Source organism: Bombus impatiens, unplaced genomic scaffold (assembly GCF_000188095.3).
Source record: "Bombus impatiens unplaced genomic scaffold, BIMP_2.2 scf_0320, whole genome shotgun sequence".
NCBI classification, from domain to species: Eukaryota; Metazoa; Arthropoda; class Insecta; order Hymenoptera; family Apidae; genus Bombus; species Bombus impatiens.
This window is the reverse complement of record NT_176739.1, coordinates 773,106-794,613: the sequence shown is the minus strand read 5'-3', so window position 1 is coordinate 794,613 and position 21,508 is coordinate 773,106. Positions and strand designations below refer to the sequence as shown.

At 34.1% G+C, this 21,508-nt stretch overlaps 1 protein-coding gene and 2 long non-coding RNA genes across 11 annotated transcripts; all 3 read right to left on the bottom strand.

The window, feature by feature from the left end:
• Positions 1-18: 18 nt before the first annotated feature.
• LOC100747970 lies at positions 19-4,035 on the bottom strand. 4 transcript variants are annotated; one of them, XM_003489342.4, is made up of 7 exons: positions 3,484-4,033; positions 2,560-3,093; positions 1,748-1,963; positions 1,377-1,563; positions 545-653; positions 347-469; positions 19-283 (listed from the first exon to the last, which is right to left on the bottom strand). In XM_003489342.4, the coding sequence occupies exons 3-7, from the start codon at positions 1,845-1,847 to the stop codon at positions 119-121; spliced, it is 684 nt and encodes a 227-aa protein (XP_003489390.1). In that variant the 5' UTR covers positions 1,848-1,963; positions 2,560-3,093; positions 3,484-4,033; the 3' UTR covers positions 19-118. The 4 variants fall into 4 exon arrangements, 1 of the variants encoding a protein (XP_003489390.1); XR_004461667.1 differs by lacking the exons at positions 1,377-1,563; positions 1,748-1,963 and having other exon boundaries at positions 272-283; positions 562-653; positions 3,484-4,035; XR_001102265.2 differs by lacking the exons at positions 1,377-1,563; positions 1,748-1,963 and having other exon boundaries at positions 19-469; positions 3,484-4,035.
• Positions 4,036-6,348: 2,313 nt separating this feature from the next.
• Positions 6,349-11,928, bottom strand: LOC105680738. 2 transcript variants are annotated; one of them, XR_004461674.1, is made up of 6 exons: positions 11,774-11,928; positions 11,191-11,710; positions 10,404-11,043; positions 9,060-9,174; positions 7,590-7,809; positions 6,349-6,943 (listed from the first exon to the last, which is right to left on the bottom strand). It is a non-coding gene; the product is annotated as an uncharacterized LOC105680738 (long non-coding RNA). The 2 variants fall into 2 exon arrangements; XR_004461673.1 differs by having other exon boundaries at positions 11,191-11,928.
• A 19-nt stretch (positions 11,929-11,947) lies between these two features.
• Positions 11,948-15,946, bottom strand: LOC117151622. Of its 5 annotated transcripts, none has more exons than XR_004461669.1 (4): positions 14,056-15,946; positions 13,505-13,662; positions 13,046-13,213; positions 11,948-12,641 (listed from the first exon to the last, which is right to left on the bottom strand). It is a non-coding gene; the product is annotated as an uncharacterized LOC117151622 (long non-coding RNA). The 5 variants fall into 5 exon arrangements; XR_004461672.1 differs by having other exon boundaries at positions 13,505-14,317; positions 14,402-15,946; XR_004461671.1 differs by having other exon boundaries at positions 13,505-14,431; positions 15,228-15,946.
• Positions 15,947-21,508: the final 5,562 nt, after the last annotated feature.

Genomic DNA, 21,508 nt, shown 5'->3' with positions numbered 1-21,508 from the left:
AATAAAACAGTAAAAATGTATTTGCAGCTTTATTTAAAAATATCAACAAATGTACGTATGTATACTAATTAAATGAAAACATTTCATAAATGGCAAAGAAAAGTCAAAGCAATATTTTTCAGCCACAAACTGCCATATTGTACTGTGTGCAAACTGCATTGCTTGTCAATTCCAAGAACTTTGAACTTTTATCAAAACCAATCTCGGTTACTAAATTATGCAAATTGCAGTAATTTGTGCCATAATCGAAAATCCTGAACCATTCATTTGACACGGATTCTCCCTTCAATAATAAAAAGAAATAATTTAAAAAATTATAATTCACGAGTTAAAAAATTAGATATACCGTTGCTACGCAAGTTTTGTTAATTTCATCAAAATCAATTTTGATGGTTTCCGTAGTCTTCAAATTTGAAGCAAGATGAATAGCTTTAATTATGTTACTCTCATTTGGTTTTGGTTCCTTGAGCTACAAAGCCAAAGTTAAACATTATACATTTTGAAGTAAAAAATTATTAATATTTAAATAAAAATTATTTTTTACTGTATATAGACATCTACCACCACGTGGGCCACAATTCACACAGGACGACCAATTAAGTATCTGACTCCTAAATTTCTGCATAACATACTTGCATGGATCACCAAATTTCCTATAATAAAAAAAAAAACAAATTATTTCAAAATATCTTTCGCGATATAAGGCCGATAAAAAAAGTCGCTAGAAAATAATGACAAAATTTTCCACGATTATCCACGGAACTAGGTAAGGTATATTTAATCCGAAATCGACTGTTTTATTCGTGAAAATTTTTATCGTCTTTTGGCAGCGTGGAAGTTCAAAGGGGAGCACCGAAATAACACGCGCGACGTTCTCATGGGCTTGAAAAGTGTGGCTCGTATATTTTTCAAGCGGTGTCATCCAGCCAAAGAAAAATATACGAGCCTTACCATTGCTGGCTAATATTCAGTTGCTTTATACACAGGATTACTTGCAGAGTAGACGTTATCATAAAACAATTTTTCCCAAGCTTTTAGGGTTATAGACAAAACATTTATGCTGCTTCATTTGATGCAGCAGCACGTTTTCTTACAAAAATGAAGTATATAAAGGATAGGATGTTACATGAACGATATATCTAATTAGTCAGAGTAAGAAAAATTTATAAAAGAAACATATTGGGACGAAATATCAATATATATGTATTAATTCCTTTTTCTGGTTGTTATTGCCAACTGTATATCAGTAGGAAGAATTAAAATAAAGAAAACTCCATAAAAAGAGTAAATTTTACTGAAATATTAATATAAACAAATTTTTATTACTATTACTTGCAAGCATATGTATAAAGAGTATATATGAAGAATTGAAATACCATTTTACAATACAAGAAGCATGCATAGGATAAGGGAACACGAGGCTGATCCAAACAATACAGAGGAAGCATATCAAGAGCCCACAGACAGAGTAGACAAAGTATTTACATTTTGGAAAGACACATACATCTCTGACTATCACTGTTGGTGAATTGTCCTCCTCCTCTACTTTGATTTTACTTAAACCTTTAATTTTTAAAGAAAAATTAATCTTTAAAGATGAAAATTAAAACTTAAAAATTTCTGTCAAGAATCTTTAAAATTTCTAAAATTATTAAATTGAAAAATTGAAATTTTAAGACTAAAACAGATGAAGAGGAAGATGAAAAAATATATTTGAAGTGAGGAAGGAATATTGTGGAAAAAGGACCATTTTGTTTCTTTGTCGTGCAGGCATTCTGCGAGTTCATGAACCTCTGTTCGTTATGCGTGTAAGGTGGTGATCGTCTCGACATTGACCTGAGCTCCATGTATGATCTTTGCGTTATCCTGACCTTTTCCACGTTTTCTTTCGACCTGACCGTCACAAATCGATCATCTTTCAGCAGAAAAGGAGAAAAAACAATGAAATGACGGTCCCTGAAATCTGTCAGAGAAAATGATGATATACGACTGTCGCGTTACATTCTCCGACAATTTTACTACATACTTTAAAATACGAAAAAGTATAAAATATTGTTTTGACATCAAAATTCTACTTTTCTGTTTTTTTTAGAATTGTGTAGAGTTCATAAAATTTTTTATTTTTTAATAAATTATTTCTTTTATAGAAGCTTATAGAATATATTTTTTATAAATATTTGATTATTTTTTTAAACTAAAAAATTATTACTGTAAAAATGTTGCGTATTATCGTTACAACTTTCTTTAATTTTATTTCTATAATTAGTATTTTTCTTCCATTTCCATTAATAGATAAAATAATAAAATAATTGCCATTAATAGATAATATAAGATAAAGAAAGCAAAATGTAATTCGATATTTCATTTTGATATTAAGAGATCTGCATCAGGCCAATCTTAAATACTGCATTGATTTATAGTCGCCTTTAGGAAGATCACAGACTTCCCACGAGTGTAGATCGAATCATTTTTTCCATTTTTTTTATCCTGTCCGCTGACGCGTATTCGGTGTCCCTAATGAATACTATCTACCAAGATACGACCCATAAATGTACTTACTCGACCCGACTACTGCTTCCTTTTTTTCCTCTTGATTTTACTTCTTACATTCAGTAACCAACCTTGTTACAACTTTATCAAATATCTCCTTCATGCAACATTAAAATAGGCATATTAAAATTCTGAAATATTAAATTATGATATAAATTCTGCAATATCAAAATCAGAGAGGTTAAAAAATACATTTCTGGTAACTCTTTCTCAATTTCTAATTCTTTTCACTTTTCTTATTATAGTTACATCTCTACTGAAAGGTTTCACTTTACGTTGGTTTCACTTTACTTTCCTCGAGTATAAAAGAAGAAACACATTCAGAGGGACGTCCGACAATGTGACGTGCTTTGATGTTTCCTAACATCCGTACAAATGTATTTCTTTGAATCGAACGTCGTCGGGGATCCTGCTAGTTCCGATTCGAATTAGTAAATTAGTCGAAAATAGTGACTGGACGTCGACAAAAATGAAACGGAAGAAAGTTGACGTGCAGACGAATGATCCAGTGACGTTGCGTCGCGTCGCCACTTATAAGGATCTCTGAAAGAAAAAATTCTAGTTAAGATGTTGCAAAAACATTAGAATTACTTTTTTCTAAATCTAATTTTCTAATCCTCTTCCTCTAAATTTTCCAATAAGTATATCTAACAAATTCAATTATATATATTAAAAATTAAAAATAATTCTAGGACCTTAAATCTTTTATTTAATATCATATCTATTTATTTGTTATTGTTGGACAACAACTGCTGCGGATCAAATATAATCACTTTCTTTTTTTAATGATTCTGTACAAAAAAATAAATTTAACTATATTCTCTAAAAATAGTTCTAGTGTCTTAAATCTTATATTTAATATTTTATCCAGTTATTTACTTTTATTTAATTACATACTTACATGACGTTACGAAACTAAAACAGCTTTCTTACCTGAAAATAACTAGAACTAAAAATAAAATAACTGGAGAAATGAATTATCGATATGGTACCACTTTTTTCTCCGAGTAAAGATAAATGCAAGGTGAAAAAAGCGATTCGTACGATCCTGAGCAAGGAGAAACGACAGATCAACGAGCCGTGGCTGGCTTGACTTATAGCTGATTGTTCGAGGGTAGAGAAGAGAAGCAGAAGAAAAGATAGCGACTTCTGCGAATGTGGGTCAGTAGAGAGGAATGAATGCGCACAGTGTTTTCCTGTTTACCGACTTACACCAACACTGTCACCATACAAGTGTATTGCAAATTGAACGTCCTTGATAAGTGCTTCTCTGGCAAAAAGTTCGCGCATGAGGTGGCTCTTTCAGTTCTGCAAATGAAAGGTTATTTCATCATCCATCTCGTAACACTATTACCAGCTATTGCCAATAAAATGATGAAATTATCAACGAATAATCAATTAACTAAGATCAATTACGGTATAATGCAACAAAGAAAAGTGAACGAAGAAGAAGAAATTTGGTGATAGTGTCACGCGCAGTTTTCAGAAAGCTCTTATAAAAGTGTAAAAAGAAGATCAAGGGGAGACAAGTGAGGAGACTCGTGTGAACCGGATCTTATAGTGGTGGCAGCTGTCGAGGGAACACGTCGACAACTTCTCTCCTCTCACACAGTAAGCTTGCATAAAAAGCTCACTGGAGGTTAGGTAAGTAAAATAGAAACCAATGGAATCTTTTTCACGATATCTGCAATTAGATACTGTATTAAAGCTATGTTACAATTTATAACCTAAACTTTATTTTAATAATACATTAGTTTTAATGTGACGTAAATGTTTATAAAATTTTGGGATAAATCGATGAAAAATGAATTGAAAAAAAAGGAAATGGATATGATTTTGCTTTGATGTGGCCGATGAAGCAAAATCAAGGCGGAAGATAGAAAAAGGAGGTCTTTACCGAGAAATGTATAATTCGAACCGCCTGTCGGCAACTAATTTCCTGTTTGGGAGGCGGGACTGAAAAGTCGGAACGATTTTCTAACAAAGATCTGACCGACTACTTCCATTACATAATCCACTTTCAATATTAATAAAAAAGGGACTTCACCTCGAGAAATAAATTTTTTAAGATACTCTTAAAAAACGTAATTTAAATAAAATTATACGATTTTCAGTGAAATAATGATTGTTAGGTCTTCTTTTTGTTGCAAGTTCAATTTTCTTAAAAAAAGTGAATTTAAAAAACTTCTTTGCCCATTTTGGATGATCACTTCACACTCGTTTCTTTCAAAAAGCGACAGCAACCTTTTTTTAACCAAGGAAACAGCTGTCCAACATGAATAACGGCTTTTTCAAGCGATAGCGTAATGGGTCCACTTCTCTATTAAAACCGAAGGGCCGATTTTGTCACCTCTTCGATTCCCTAGATACTTTGCCGTCAACATCTGCACAGGAAAGGATTTTAGAGCTTCATCCAATAGAGAAGACAACTAAAAAATTCCACTTTTTTTTACTCCAAGACATTTCACATATTTTTTCTTAACATAAAATTCATGAACGTAGCTTAATGTAAAAGAAGAAATGTTGCTTGTAATAAAAAATTGTTAATTTTAAATGATTTCTTTTGTATACTGGGAGGGAACTGTTTCTTCCTCAATGTAACAGTATTTTTACCGTATTTAAAGATAAAGAGATTGAAACGATAAGCGTCGGATGAAAAGTCGTGAGAGATCAAAGTAAAAATCACGAGTGACGTTGACTTTTTCGCAAGGAAAATCTCATGTGCCGACCCGAGAGATATTTCCGGGGTGAAAAACAACACAGAAGAAGGAGGATAAATTCCATGAGTCTCTTATCTATGTCTTCTTTTCGTTCAGCCCTGTTTTCTACCCGGCTCTCCACTATTTGCGCATATAAATATTTTACGAAGGCCAGGAAAAAAACTCTATTTTCGTGCAGGCAAGCCCTATCGCCACCGTTCATAAGGAGAGATTTACGGCGAACGGAAAGCGATTATTATCTTCAGCACGGTTTCCACTCTTTCGACAATGAAAAGTATTTTTACCATTCGAAAACAGTTTCTTCCAATATTTTTCATCCTGAAACGTTCTTAAATAAAATTTACTCTTGAATACAAGATGCGTGAATTAATAACTGATTTATACTTCTCTGTATGAAGATGCAGGCATGTTTGAATTAGTATTAATTCAAGAATGATATTGAAGAAATTAGAAGTATGTGTCTTTCTGGAAATAAAAGAAGATATGATTAATCTATGGTAGTTTAAATAAGTGTAAAACGAGTTACTTGGAGGTTAGGAATGAAGAGATTATAAAAAGACAGGAAGGTGTCGTTGCAGTAACACGTTCTGAGACTCGAAGGCAATAATTCTTTTTAATAGTAGGGAAAATGAATCACGAAACGATAAAAATAGCGGAAACGCGTCGAATTATATTGCCCCGGAGTGCAGCAAATAAACGTCCCCGCGAATTAAGAACAGTTACAGCCGTTCAAGCCTCTATAATACCGATTTACGCGACGTCCCTCCATTTTTCAAATGATCACTCCGTGACATAGCACCTCAAATTGGCTTTCCCCGGTAATTAATTTCCTAAAAATTCATAAGAACCAGAAATTTCTAAGCTAGTCTTTCCTAAAGAATCTTTAACAAAAGATTTTAAGATAGAATAGGAGAATTTTATATTGTAAATTTGCTTCATGATAAATAATCCATACTGATTGTCAATTCCCATTCTCTTCTCCTTTCTTCTTCAATTATTATTTAAAAAATTGTAACAAGATTTTAAATCAACTTCTGACCATTTTTCAGCCACTCTATAATTTTCCTACAATAAATAATCAATAAACAATTGACAATCGTGAATTAAAATTGCAATAATCTCTTAATTCCAGTTATCTTCCTCTTTCCTCTTCAATAATTATCGCGTAAAACATTCTGAAATGAACTTTTAGTCACTTCAATTTGAAAAATTCGGTTACTTGAGAGACACTGGATCTGTGTTGCACCTCGTGTCGTCAATGTTCCGAGGTTCCTGGAAGGAATTGCGGGATTTATGCCCGCTAGTCGAAAGTATTCCCGCTAATTACCGCAGGAGACGAAGATTTATGGAATTTTTCGCGGCTAACCTCGCCGGCAATAATTAAAATAGATCGGAACGTGGAAACAGTAAATTGTAACAGCCGCCACCCCCGCCGATGGATGGAATTTACTCAGGCGATACCGCGAAATCGCGGACCTCACAATACAGGCGCCAAGGAAAACTCGTTCGTTTTCGTACGGAGCAAAAAGACATCGAGAATTATTCCGGTGAAGTGTATAGTGCCGTGTAAACACATTTTCGAAGGCGAATGGGAAGCCCCGACGTGCTCTCCTGGTTTATTTCAGAACGGTCGAAAGATTTCTGATAGTCGAGATTGTTGCTCTAGTTGAAGCCTGGAAAAGAAGAAATATTTCAGTCGATATTTGGCGATAAAGGAAAGAAAATTGTTATTGGATAGTTTATTGGTAGGGAAAATAGAGAAAAAGAGAAAGGAAAAGATGCGATACCGATGAAGAGTTTTGGTAGAAGATTTCTGTTGAATAAAAAAATCTTTTAACGAATTATTCATCAACAAGAAGAATAAATGTAGCAAAGAAGAGATTAAATTGGTGTTGATAGAGGACTTTGTTGTAAACTTCTTCTTTAATCTTATCTAAAACTAAAAATTCATCTGATGAATTTCTTTAGCGTGGATTTTAATTAAAATCCAGCCGAAGTTGTCACATTGATAAAAGAGGATCAAGACTCTAAACAGAAAAGAAAACTATATTTTTTTTTTATGAACATCAGAAGATATTCACTGTATCATTTCTCATACAAAAATACCCAAAAATCACTTGGCCTCAACCAAAAGTAAAAATTCATTCATATAACGAATTTCTTCGGCGTTGGTTTTAATTAAAATGAAGGCGAGGTCGTCACGGGTTCGAAAAAGATAAATTAGGACGAGTCGAGAGCGGGGCTTGAAAACCTGAATAATTTACGATTGGTGTTGCGGGGGCGTTAGACACCCCAAGGAATTCTATGGGCCACCCTTACCGGAAGCACGCTGTGAAACCGAAGGCGTCTGCGCTCTGGATGCTGCCATTTGAAGGCGCCGCCCCTCCGCGACTGCGTGTCGTCGGTTTCAAGAAAAGAATGGGAGAGAAACGGATAGAAGAGCAACCCTCTACCTTCACATCCACTATCCAAACGCAAAGGCTGGACTTGCTTCGTTGATTGACTCTCATTGGTGTCCAATCAGATTACTATGATCAACCTAAAAATAGAAATATTTTATTAAAATTAAAATTTTATTGGAAACAGATTGTTTGAAATTTATAAGTTAATATTTATTGTTACAGTGTAATTTGGAAATTACATACTTAATTTTCTATCTTCATATATTTCTTCATATATATCTTCATATATTCATATATTTTGTATCCTCTTATATTTAATTATTGTTGTAACAAGGCAGTGAAAATTTGTTATAACGTTATTGAACCAAAACCAAGTTACTCATTATTTCCAATACTCATACCATTCCAATACCGATACACATTATTTCTTAGTTACTATTTCTCCTACATGTAATGTAATTTCACCATAGTATTATTATATTCACAAAGAAAATATAAGCAAAGAATAAATGAACATAATGCAATTAAGCATAAGTATAGATTATCTAAAAAGAGTAGATTGAAGAATAATTTCAGTATGGTAGAAGTTTTAAAGAAAAACAACATGATGGTTCACATTAGGAGGATTAACCTAAAATCGCTCTACGTCCATTTCTCCTTCGAAAATAACGTTTGAACCACGTGATTTCATAGGGAAAACACGGTTTAAAATTGGGGGATAGAACGAGAACGAAGAAGAGGATTCTCTTCATTAACACATACTTCATCAGTGGCTGTTAATGAATCACGTGTTCATATATCAGCGTTGAACGACTCTCGCCGTGTGTTTTTCCTAGACTGTTGATTTATACCTCGAGAAAGCTCATCGCAGCGACCATTTTCGGTGTCCAAATAAAAAGGGGCCATATTCTAGATTATTCTAGAGGACCAACCCCTTTTACTTGCTCAGGGTGGCACATAGTACTTTGACCAAGGGAGACCCTTTTTTATGCAACGCTTTTAAAATCCCTGTTCTTCCTTTTTTCCATTGCTGAAGGCGGCTCCTTTGGTGAAATTCATTTTTTTTCCTTTAATCTATTATGGGAGTTCCCATATATTGGTCAATGTTAATATTCTACATATATAATAAGTAGAGTGAAGATCAATTACCATTTTTCAACTACAAATTTGCTAAGAATAATTACCTTAATTATGCTGCAATAATATTCACGACAGAATTACATTACATTGCTACAATAATAAGCAAGTGTATGAAGATGTAAAACCATTAAAAAATAAAATAAAAGAGAGAAAAGAGTATATGTGATTTTTTTGTAAAGTGTAAAGAGAAAGTTCGTGTATGATTAAGTGAATGGTTAAGAGTTATTCATTCAGAAAAAATTCCTACTGGATCAGGTTCCTGAAAGTCCTCACCAGGCTGTGACACAGAAGTAGAGCCTTCTTGGAAGATTCATTGAAGAAATTTTAGTAATGTCTCTTCCCTTTCATCCACCATAAAATATCTACATAAAAAGAAAAGGCTAAAGTTAGAAAAAGAAGACATACAGATAAGGCATAAGATAAAACAAAAAATAAGTCACACGTTAAAAGGGATAATTAAAGTAAAAGAAAGAAATCAATTAAAAATCGAGGTTAAAAATCTTCATTGTTGTCACTGAAATATTAAAGATACTAGATATTATATATTAAAACTAGATACAATAATAAACTATGTTAACACCAGATAAAACATATTAAATACTAAATTTTGTATCTTTTTCATTATCTGAACGACAACAGTAAAGAACTTTTAGTAATATCTGAACCTCAGTGCTTGATATTAAAAAATGTCATGCTAATACATTATAGAGTTGTAATTAATATTCTTCCTTGGTATTTAGTAAATTTACATCTACCACTCTGCAAGGTACTAGAAGAAAATTTATCAAGAGGCAAAGTTAAAATATTTCTGGCGATTATTCACTACTATTATTCAGATATTAAAACAAGCTGAAGAAAGATTAGAGAAAGGCGGGGATTCCTAGATTTCTAGGCCGATGTGATGGAGTCAGAAACGAAAGAACGAGGGGAGACACGGCCGATTATGAAAAGTTTTTGTCGTGTTGGCGCCAGCGGGTCGAACGCGACGCGTTCTCCTTCCTTTCCGCCAGACTTCGAATAGCTAAAATCATCCCGCGTGCCAATTTCAAAGCAGCGACCCGAACTGACTTCATGGGGAAAAAAGAAAGAAAGAGGGTCGGTCGTTTCTCGTTACACATTCGTGGCACGGTGCGTTTAGCGTGGCTGCTATCGAATACGACGAGTCCTATCGAAAGTTCACGAGCTCGACGCACCGACTGTTTGAGGTTAGAAAATAGAAAATGGAAGAGAACCTGGGAAAGGAAGAGATCAGTTAGATTCACATTAGATTTCTATGCTTTTTAGTATATTAAAGAAAAAAGAAGATATAAAAAGAAATGTAGAAGTTATTAAGAGAGAGGAAGCTCAAAACTGTAGAAAAAAGAAAGCAACTGTTTTAGAGAAAAAATGCATGAAGTAGAAGTTGATTAAGAGCTTAAAGAAATAAAATAAAAGAAGAAATTTACTTTCATAGAGTTTTGCTAAAAAAAGAAGTTAAAATTGGAGGAACAATAGCGTAAAAACCTATAAAGCTAAGAAAATCAGAGCGAAAGAGCATTCTTCTTTGGAAAAAATAGTATGTGAAGAGAAAATTGAAGTAAATGCACTTAACTGTAATATTATGTAGGATGTGGTAAGAGCTACGGCTAGTTCTGAGTTGGTGCGATAGATTTCGCTGAATTTTAATAGCTCCAAGTCTGACATCGGGTAGGGACAACATCAGACAACAGCTGTTTCGATGAAACCTAGCAGCCATCCGTGTCCATGGCGTATACACCGTCAGGGATGCAAGTGCAAACGTCTTTCACACCTGGTCACAAATGTCTTATACATATATTTCCAGTTTCCAATACGGAAAAACCACTAGCTTACATCAATCTTGATAAATCCGTGCTTCTTTTAATTCAAGAAATTTTTTGCACTAGAAAAATGAAAAAATAATTAAATAATATAATTAAATAAATTAGTAAAAATTGATAATTTATGTTTGAAAATGAAACAGAATACTTTCCTCTTCCCAGAGAGGATTCATTTTGTACTAGTAGCTCCATTACAGCTTAGTGGGGACACTTGCCTGTTACCTGCTCTTAATCCTCCAATAGGAGACTAAAGCACAGGTGAGAGGTAATGTACAGGTGAGACTCGTTTACAATTGGTCCGGACCAGATGAAGGGGATTCCAAAGAAAATGGCGTCGGTGATTTTCTCCACATACAACACACATTTCTTCTTTTTATCTTCTTATAAATCAAACTAAAAATATAATTATTGTTATTAATATATCTCAATATTATTGACACTGATATTTAATTTAATATTTAACATTTAATAATGTTTAATATTTATTAAGGCTATCCACATTTTTGTATGTTTTATCTAATATTTTTAAAAGCTATATACATTGATATTATCAGTAGTTGACTTGATACTTTACTTATGTTATTGATTTTGTTTCCTATGTCATTTCTATTGTAAAATTCACCCCTGGAGACTGGTTTTCTCCTTTTTTTTTTTTATCAAAGATCTACAAATTGCATCAGTTGGTAACATATACAGAGTCCGCTGAAACAGCAACGATGAATCTTTCACCAGGATGATTCCAGGGGCCCGTAGCAACCACAGGGTTCCAAGCAGGAGGAAAAAATAAGAAAGGGCACGCTTCCTTCGACTTGGGAAGTGTCGCGTGTCCTGATGGTCCTCTCCTTCCGAGAACCAGGATCATTTAGATTCAACTCTCGACCTCGACTGTGCCACGGGACCTCCTGAACGAATTCACCAGACCCTGCGAAATTTCCATGGCAATTAGTAGCCTCGACTCCGCCATTAGTTTCAACTTTCAACATTTGTTTCTCAGCTTTCCTCCTTTTTTGCTTGGCTGCCGTGTTACTTCTACTTTTCTTCTTTTTTCAGCTTAGCTTTGCTGAGTTTAAAAAAAACATTGCTCCCCTCTCTATTATTATTTACTTTACTTCAAATTACATACATATCTTTGCTGCATAATGGATCACTAGTTTCAAATTTCCTGGCTTTTCTTTTTTTTTCATTATCACGTTGCTCCTACTTTTCTTCGTTACTTTGTAGTTCAATTCTGCTATAATTAAAAAGCATTAGAATAGAAAGAACAATTATTAAATACTTAATAGATATAGTAATGGACAAAAGAAAGTTTAAGATTGATACACCATAAATTTTAGTAACTTGTATATTAAAGTTTTTCACTATAATAGAAGTCTATTCTATGTATATATATTATATACAATTGTCCATTGCTTTTATTAGATAGAAATTCCTTTCGTAAAATTGTAGTGCAACTTCATATTTGTTTCCCATATATCAAGTGTGATGTCATCAGAACTGTGTACATCCTTGATGGATGGCTTTTTGTTTACTTTGCATAACATAATTTCTAGTGCGGCACAAAAAATGATACATCGTTCCGGAGTGATGGGATTTTGAAATTAGTCAGCTATATATTGTTCACCCTGTATTAGATATATGTAGATTATAGTAATTGTTAATCAATTATGTTAGGAAATACTTGCTCGATATGAAAAAGACTGGAGGCATGAGAAAACGTTGAAAGAAAGCGTTGAGCAGAGGAAACGACAATGATTCCTCCGGGATCGAGAGAAAAACGAAAGAACCCATCCGTGGGACCCCCACTGAGGATTCCAGAGGCCCAACCAGGCCACAACGATCCGTGAGGCCCTTTTTTTCCAATTCACGGCCTCGACATCGGGGACCACGGTATTCACGTGGGGCTAATACCTCCTCGAAGACGTTGATTCGGAAATTCAATCCGGAGTCCATGGTGGTCACCTCTGACCTCTTGTTCGATTCAAAAAAGTCGTCTACATAAAAATGATTGGGGTTAGTTGAAATTATATGCAGACCAATACTGTTTCATAAATAAAAGTATTAAATAAACGTATTATGAAAATAAAATATTTTACTAATAAGCGTAATACCAAAGACATTATTTAGGAAAATAAAATATAATTTCTTACAAAATCTAGCATCGAAAAATTCACTGTTATTGTTGTATTGTTATTATCTTCTAAAAATTAATTAACTGTTAGAAGAATCCTTCTTGGAATTTATGATACTTTAATAGTGAAGATAAAGCATTTTTGTAAGATAAAAGAGAGATCTAGTGGAAAGAGTTCAAAAAGTAAAAGTGCGAAGGTCAAGCAACCACTTGGGCAACCTGATGGCGAACACGTGTGTTTGAAGTAGGCATTTCTGAAATGCGTACAGAATCCGCACATGCACGGTAGGTAGCCGTGGCAGAACAGCGAAGACAATAAGTCCAGGGACTCTTGACGAGCTTCTGTGTTTGCGAACAGTGCCCGCTGTTTTCTTTCATTTCCGCTCTTCTTGCGACATCGACGTTCCCAAAAGATCGTACTTCTTGTACTTAACTCTACAAAAAGGCATCAAAATGTAATAAAACGAAAGCTATATATTTTTATAAATATCATAATTGTCCAAAAATTGTTGCCAAAAATGATCGAAGATTGTGCTAAAATAAATATGGAAAATTTAACAAATTAGTTGATCAACATTTTTGTAAAGAAGACATAATTAGAAGAATAGTATAGCAATTGTTTAAGAAAATGTGGTACATTAGTTCCTACATAAATAATGTTATTGTAGTGAAGTTATTAGAGAAGAATGTAAGATTCGCAAATTACAAGATAGAAGGTGAAAGCACCTCGTTGACACCGCGACAACGCTCGCTAATCCGGCTGTTAGCTTCACAGGCTGAAATTTATCGTGCTCATAATCCGGGAACAGATGTGACTATCAGACAACTGTTTTCCTCAATTTGTCTAGCCGACGGCTATCCATTTTCTCCGTAGGAGGACAACTCTGTTAAAAATTAGATTTATATTCCATTAATAAATAGACGAAAGATTACATAAATATTCTTCGTTATATTATTAATAATACTCATCTATTTATAGGAACATGCTTTTGAATCGTTGAATCTCTTTCTTAACAAATTCTTATTACAGAATAGGTATATTGTAGTATAGTATATTGTATAGGTTACTACTATACATAAACATTATTGAAGAAATATTTAGTAAGAACGAAAGATAAATAAATGTTCATTTCTAGGACATGTTCAATATTTGGTAAGATTGTCAAGTCAATCAGTATAACATTCATTATAATATTAATTATATATATATATATACTAAACTTAGTCATTAATTGAAAATTATCTAATTAAATTAAAATATATAATTTTAGCCTCACTTGAGGCTGAGATGACGCCCTGGGGGTCTAAATATTTCCATCGACGCGAACATAAAAATATGTTTAATAACCCTTTGAGTCGAGCCAGCATCTGGAGAATTAGCGAGTTCGAGTTTCAATGTTCGACGGCGGCCAATGTCATGCGACGAAGGGCGCACTTTTTCCTAATGGATAAAATCCAATGGGGACATGTGTTCGCCAGACGATGTCTCCTCAAGGTGCATGGGAATGAATTACGTTTCATTAGGTCCGTCTTACAAGGCTGTAAAGAATCGACGTTTCACAATTTCTTCTCTTTACAGCCTAATCTCTTCTCTTTTTTACCATCTTCTTTAAAAATACATACTTCTCGAATTCTTCCATCGATGTTATCTTCCTAAAAACAGATTCAAAATTTAACATACGAGGCAAATCTCATGAAATCTGTTGCATCCTTGTCAAACTTCATTCAGCATTACTATCATTAATTTTCTTCGTTGATAATAATGAAGAGTAACAGGATTAAGTAAAAGATGATCCAAAGAAGATAATACTGTTAACAATATCGAAGATAACTGCGATTATTCAAAGAACAAATGATTTTGGATGTAACTGGCACGTGAAAGAATTACATAATGTGTGAAACGCGGCATTAAACGGTGCACGGATCACCAGGGCAGCGATCCCTCAGCGACAATAAACAAACGGCGACGACGGAAGTGCAGAAACGCGGCGTCGTCGGCTGTTTGTTTGATTTTCGAGTCGACTTTCTTTCTGGCAGCGCGGCATCCACGACGCGACGTAGACGTCCCCGTTGACGACGCGTGCACCGTGTATACATCGGTTCCAGAACGCGGTTTCTCGAACCGTGAGAGAGGACCACCCTGATCGTCGTCATGACTCCCATAACGCGCTACTTTTTATCTCTTCCCTTGCCAAATATCGTGAAAATAATTTAACAATATCTTCAACAATTTCGCAACCTTCTGTTAAACATAACCTATACAAAAATTCATATCTAATCATTTAATCTAATTAATGAATCTGTCTATTGAGATTGATTAATCACTTAACAAGTTCGTCGAAGCATCTATTAATTATTCATATATTTATTAAATTATTCTATTAAATATAACCTATAAAAAATTCATCTAATCGTTATTACCTCTCATAACATAATATTCATTACATACCTCTTTTATCGCCAAATATCGTGTAGTAATAATCTCACATCACTTTAGGTATATATCGATAATTTTCTCTTTTGAACATCATCTTGAACAATTCATTTGATTATTTCTCCTCTTTTTAATTTCAATTATCATCTTTCTGCTTGTATTTGTAGGTTGATTAGTTATCCAACAAATATGTTGAGGTTATACTAAAATGTTTCGAACGGTTGAATATCTAACTGAACCGAACGTAGAAAGTCTGGAACTTGGGGAAAACCAGCTATCATAAATTCATTTATCTGTACCTGTCACGTACCTATGGTCAGTTTTTAAGAATCTTTCTCTTTCTTGCTAACAAGACATAGCTGGATTAAGGAAACTTTAATAGCCGTTGTATACCAAAAGTAGCGATTATGCGAAAGACGTATTTCCCCAAGTACCAGCAATTTATTATATTCAGTTTGTTTTTGTTTTTTTAAGGAATTTTGCTAGGACCTACTAGGGGAACAGAATCTCTTACTGATAAGTTTGAATTATTGCTTCTATGTATCTTATTCCTGAAAATTCTTAATAATATTTGGAATATAATATAGAAAATTAGACATGTTAAGAACCAATTGTAGAGAATGTTAATTAAAAAGTTAATAATCAATTGCTTTTCGTGACAATTGATTGTTTCTTTCTAGAATGTAAAAGCACGTAATCTTTCTGAATTTCATGTTTTCACAATTACTGAAAATTCTCAAAAATGTTTTCACATAGTCCTTGCATGCACGCGTCGATAATCATGTATCCCTAAGTTTTTCTAAATTGGCCGTTATAATTTATGAGCTTAGGCCAACAAAAGCTTATTAATAGCCAACCACTACGAGGATAATCACTTTTATTGTTAAGTTTTCTGTAACATAATTGTTAGAGCTAGCGGGACATCCTTCTAAACTCTGCGGATGATCCACCTTTATTAATCCTTAGATCTTTAAGAACCTGCTACAAAGAAAACGGGAACGTGAGAAATTATATGTAGGCAGTTGGATATTTTTACTACTTAATATTCTTCTTTACTCTGGAATTGCTATTTAATGTAGTGGAGGATTCATTTTTAATTTGAAAATATTTCGAAGTTAATATTTAATACTGGGATTAACATTTAAGTGTGAAAAATATTCTAAAATTAAAATATTTAATTCCAGAATTATTCTCCATTCAAAAACTGTTCCAAAAAAAGGACAATATATAAGCTCGGTATTGCTGTTTAATTGGTAAATCATAATACTAGTAATCTCAATAATTTGTAATTAAAAATTATGTTCAAACGTACATTACCTGTGATTTTTCCAAGCACATCTCCTGCTGTTTATGTAAGCAATCTTCCTGCCGTTTCAAAAACACTTCCAGATTTTTGGGATGGTAGAATAATTGCCAAGCAATACAGGAAACATAAGCAACGTGACTGGAATTTCATTAAACCTACACCGTACCATATGATCAGCACGTGCTTGCCAAATTTCTCCAGTTTATATAATTGGCAGAATCCTGACATGTGTTCGCCAGGATTGCAGGAAGGTCAGTGAAGTGCAAACAGGTAGCGCGAGCCGGAGAGAGAGAGCCAGTCTCTCGTGAAAAAGCTACCTTCGCAGAACCCATGATTCTAGGGAAACATCTAAAAAATAATAAATTAAATTACAATAAAAATTGTTATTCTGAGACTATGAGTCTGAGACTCTGGTCAATCGATTAATGTTGATATCTAACTTAATTTTGTCTTATAGAGAAGTATAGAAAGCTTAGGAATAATGTAAGGTAGAAAATTTTCATCTGTATACTTCACCGTGAAATAATCTTTATGAATAAGAATATCAAAAGAGGAGCAATATTTCTATATAGGCGTAGAAATAAAAAATTCTTTTTTACATAAGAATATTTCTTTATCCAGAGGATGCTTCGAATTTTCATCAGAAAGGAAGAAAGCAAGCAGTCTTGTTGAATAGGAGGGAAACAGGATTCAAAGTAGGCACGAGACCAGAGTCAAATGGTCTATGATTCTTGAATGGCGACAAGTGCTTCTCACAATGCAGGTCCTCTTGACTTGCTAATAAAAGTGCTTATCCACGCCACTCTTCCTGTTTTACCTTTCATGCTGTGCTTCTATAGATTATACGTCATTATTGGCAACAAGTTATTCTGAAACTGTCATTAAACTGATCAAAAGAACATGAAATTATTTGTACTCTGTCAGTGAATAAATTCAAACTGATTGATAGAATGTACAAAATGTTCATAATTCTATATCCAATTGTATAAGCTGTTTCCTTGCGAAAAAGACAAAGAACATTTCAGTTTGTGTCAAAGTGATATACAGGATAGTTGGTAACTGGTGGTATGTAGAATAAAAAAAATTTTTTTTTTTAATTTTTCCATCGAGACAACGATCTACAGTGAGATCCGTTATAACGAGACGTGATAAAGTGCACGCGCACCGAATGAAAATTCATTTTCTCGAAAACCAAGCCTCAAACGAAAAATTTTTATTCTATATTTTCGATTTCTTTTTTCACGTTGAATCACCCCCTTTCTGCTTGTACCATCAGTTACCAACCACCCTATATACATTAAGATATATACATAATGATATACGTGAACATTAGAAAACCAATAGCTAATAATCTGCCTATTGTTCTAAACGTATTTTTCTGGGCTCCTAATCTGAAATACGGACTTTTACCGATCACAAGTCCTTTCACCGTGACTTGTTTTAATATTTACAATCTACCAAATCTTTTCAATATACCTGCTGCTTCGTCTACGGTTATCATCAAACAACATCAACGGCGTCAATTTTACACATTGTTTTAAATTCGCAATTCTACAAGCGACCTAGAGAAATTAACAAGATTAACAGACAAGTTAAATAATTGAAACGATGTAATGGACCAGTATAGTTAATATGTACCAAGTTTAACAAATCTCTTCAGTATCAAATTTGACTAGTTCAATCTAGAATGAACTGTATTATTTCTAATATTAAATCTATCGTTAACACAGCCGCTATTTCCGATAACCATTGCTTTTAATAAACAGCATACTATTAGTACAGGACTAAACTAATCAAGTTTGTTAGCGAAGAGATTCGTTAAAATCGATATTACCTCAGAAGATCGGACTTGGACAAAACCTACGATTCAGTAATAATAGAAATGTCCGAAAATAACTGAAGAACAAGCTGAACATCATTTTGAACATCAGCAATCGTTCAGCTACACATAGTAAAATCCCTACAACGTGGTTAAGTGCATCCACGATGAGGTTAATCACAATGAACGATAGACATGCTGGAAGACGAAGATCTTGATTCACGAACGGAATGAGTGCTCGTCGGTTTTCGGTCCGTAAACTTGGAACTTCTACTACGACAATGTCTCTTATGGCTTCTCAGCCACCGTTATTGCCCATGTGCACAAAATGTCCCTGGGACTAGACCATGCGCATTATAAACGTTGCCTTTACGATCCACGCCGACAGATAGTTTCTACAATGTTTGCACCGGTGCCATCGTCTTCGCCATGTGTTGAACACACGGTACCGTCATCCCGAGTAACAGCAATAAGCCCGAGGTAGGAAAGTTGCATAGTCTTGGGGCACGTACACAATCTGAAAATTTTATAAGCTTTATGAATGAATTTCCTGAATAAAGATTAAGTATCGTCCTCAAGGACCAGCATAGATAAAGACATAGACATAAACATAGACGAAGAAATATAATCTAAACAATGATCTGTACATTTCACCTTCTATACATTTTCACGTTTTTTAAATTTCCTATAAATGCATGAAGATTGCCAGTCTCTAATAATTATAAGCACCAATTTAATTGATATTAATTCTTATTACACTGCTAATAAAATGACTGAGAAGTGATGCTTGGTATAATCAAACGTATATGTATTTGAAACTTTCCCAGATTAGTTTTTCTTGTAATAGTGATATAATATTATGAATCGACGATGGCCTCAAATTTAAAATAATCTTGACTGAATGAGAATAGGCAATATTCAATACTCAATTATTATCACCAGTCAATTGCATTTATTGCAATTATCAATTACACATTACCAATTGGCGGCTGTTCTGGATTAGCCATTAAATTAGTTATTTAATGTTACATTTTGCAGAAATTCAAGTATGAAGATATTATTCGTAACCTGTTCGTTAATTATACAAGTATGAATGGTCGCATAAGAAGATTTGAATGGCAGGAAAAACATGCTGATGTCCTGGGACAAGTTCCCGTCTTTTACCTTTTTCCCTGTAAGGAAACACGTGCCTGTACCAGGGAGTTTTCGGCAGGTCGCGAACACATGTTCCGAGTTTCCGTTCTGCTCGTAAATGCAATTCACAAACGGCACGGTCGACTCGACGTAACGACACATGGGCCATTATTCCATGCCTATTGCCACAATGTACGCCGTCCATTCTTCACAGGCTAGCATAAACGTCCGTAGACTTGAAAGCTATGTGTTATGCAACTTTTCTTTTTTTTTTATTTATTTGTTGAAATTACAATCAATTCTCGCGTTGAGAATGTGTTATGCAACTTGGGAGAAGTTTTTTTTAGAATAAGGAAGATTTGCAAAATGGAAGATTTCCTCGATCAAGTTAATCTTTGGTCAATCACCTGCAGCATTAAGCATATTTAGAAATATTTTTCTTGATATTTTCAATAAAAATCCACTACATTCGCCTTCGCATAATTCATTTATTTAAACACTAACCATCACTTCGGAATAAGCTTCTTGGGATTCCCCGTCGTAACGGTTAGATGGTCGTAGACGTACCAGTGCCGTTTTATGACTATGATGGAGGACTTGTCGAAGATGCTCGCCTCTCACCAGGTGCTAATAGTTTTGCTGGTGGCTGGATTCAACCTGGCACACCGGAGATCTTAATCACTGCAAACGGCAGTAACTGTAAACAAGGTGACTCGTAAATTTCCACAAAATCGGATTTACAGCGACCGTGCGCCGCTTTCAAGGAATTAAGTTGAGTGACCCTTGTCTCTAATCAGGTACCATTACCAACAGGTAGAAATAGCACGTAGCCGTTTATCTGAAAGAAGTTCTCTCTCTCCACGGAAATTTCTAGATCCTAAATCTAGATCATCTTGTGCCAGTATTGCTCAACTTTTTGGATATCCACTCCAATTTCTAACAGTTATATTACCTAAAATATTAACATAATTAAAAGGATATCAAGGACCTATCACAGTAAATACGTAATTGGAATGATATAAAACTTTTTTGCTTGTATTATTTGCTAATAATATAAAACGTCTTTGCTTACTGCAGCCTGATCTTGAAACCAGGAATTTTTAAATAATTTTTGAAGATGAAACGTAATCTACTTTTTAAATGAAACTTGGTATTTTCAAACAATTTTTTACATATATATACAGAAAAATATAACCGTCCTTCTTGAAGGGATAGAAAAAGATGAAGAAAAGAAAGAAGAATATATATCAATTTGTTTTCTTGTTTCGACGAAGGCATGGGCAAGCCATAAAACGTAGTCGTTGGCAGAAAAAGGAGCCTCTGAAGACTCTTAACCTGCAGCGGTGCACGACGAGGCACACATTCGCATGTACACCGATTAAATGCGCCCCAGTACGCGCAATTAAGCCCGCGTTAATATCGTGAAACGGTGCGTGCGGCAGGAACGCGCACGCACGTGTACAACCCCTTGTGTGCTGCGTAGATGAGCTCTCCTCCTGGAGACCCTGAATAACGATGCTCGTTTAATTTCGTCTCCTACAAATTTTTGAAGTATCTTTTACTACATTGCGAAACGTGTATTCTCATTTCTAACTAATAAAAAAAGCTTCTAAGGAGAAGAAATAATAAAAATACCTTAATGTCTTATGATGTTATGTGACTCAAATTCATATTAATTTTTTCTCCTGCCTGCAAATATTTAAAATATATTTTAATCCTTTTGTTTCATTATAGATGGCAAAAATTCAAGTTCTACATTAATTTTCTTTAACTTTCTGATGTTAGGAACGTTTTAAACAATCTAATATTACTAAGCCATTATCTCGTGATTTCTATATACATCTTCAGATTAATCTCCTTTTGCCAATATAATCGACAGTCGTGTCTCTTTATAGCGATAATGAAACTTTACAATGTTTAATAGGTGTGTACATAAATATTTTCTATGATAAGTCGAGTCCTTGTAATAATTCATACTTTCACGAGGCACTGTATGTATAAGCGTAGAAGTGTCAAAAAATCAGGTCGATTCGTGGC

Excerpts from the sequence above, each read along its gene's own strand:
- LOC100747970 (XM_003489342.4), bottom strand. The coding sequence starts at position 1,847 with ATGGAGCTCAGGTCAATGTCGAGACGATCACCACCTTACACGCATAAC. Across the intron at positions 1,564-1,747 it reads CACGACAAAGAAACAAAATG|GTTTAAGTAAAATCAAAGTA; the intron begins GTCCTTTTTCCA and ends TAAAAATTAAAG. Across the intron at positions 284-346 it reads ACAAAACTTGCGTAGCAACG|GGAGAATCCGTGTCAAATGA; the intron begins GTATATCTAATT and ends TTATTATTGAAG.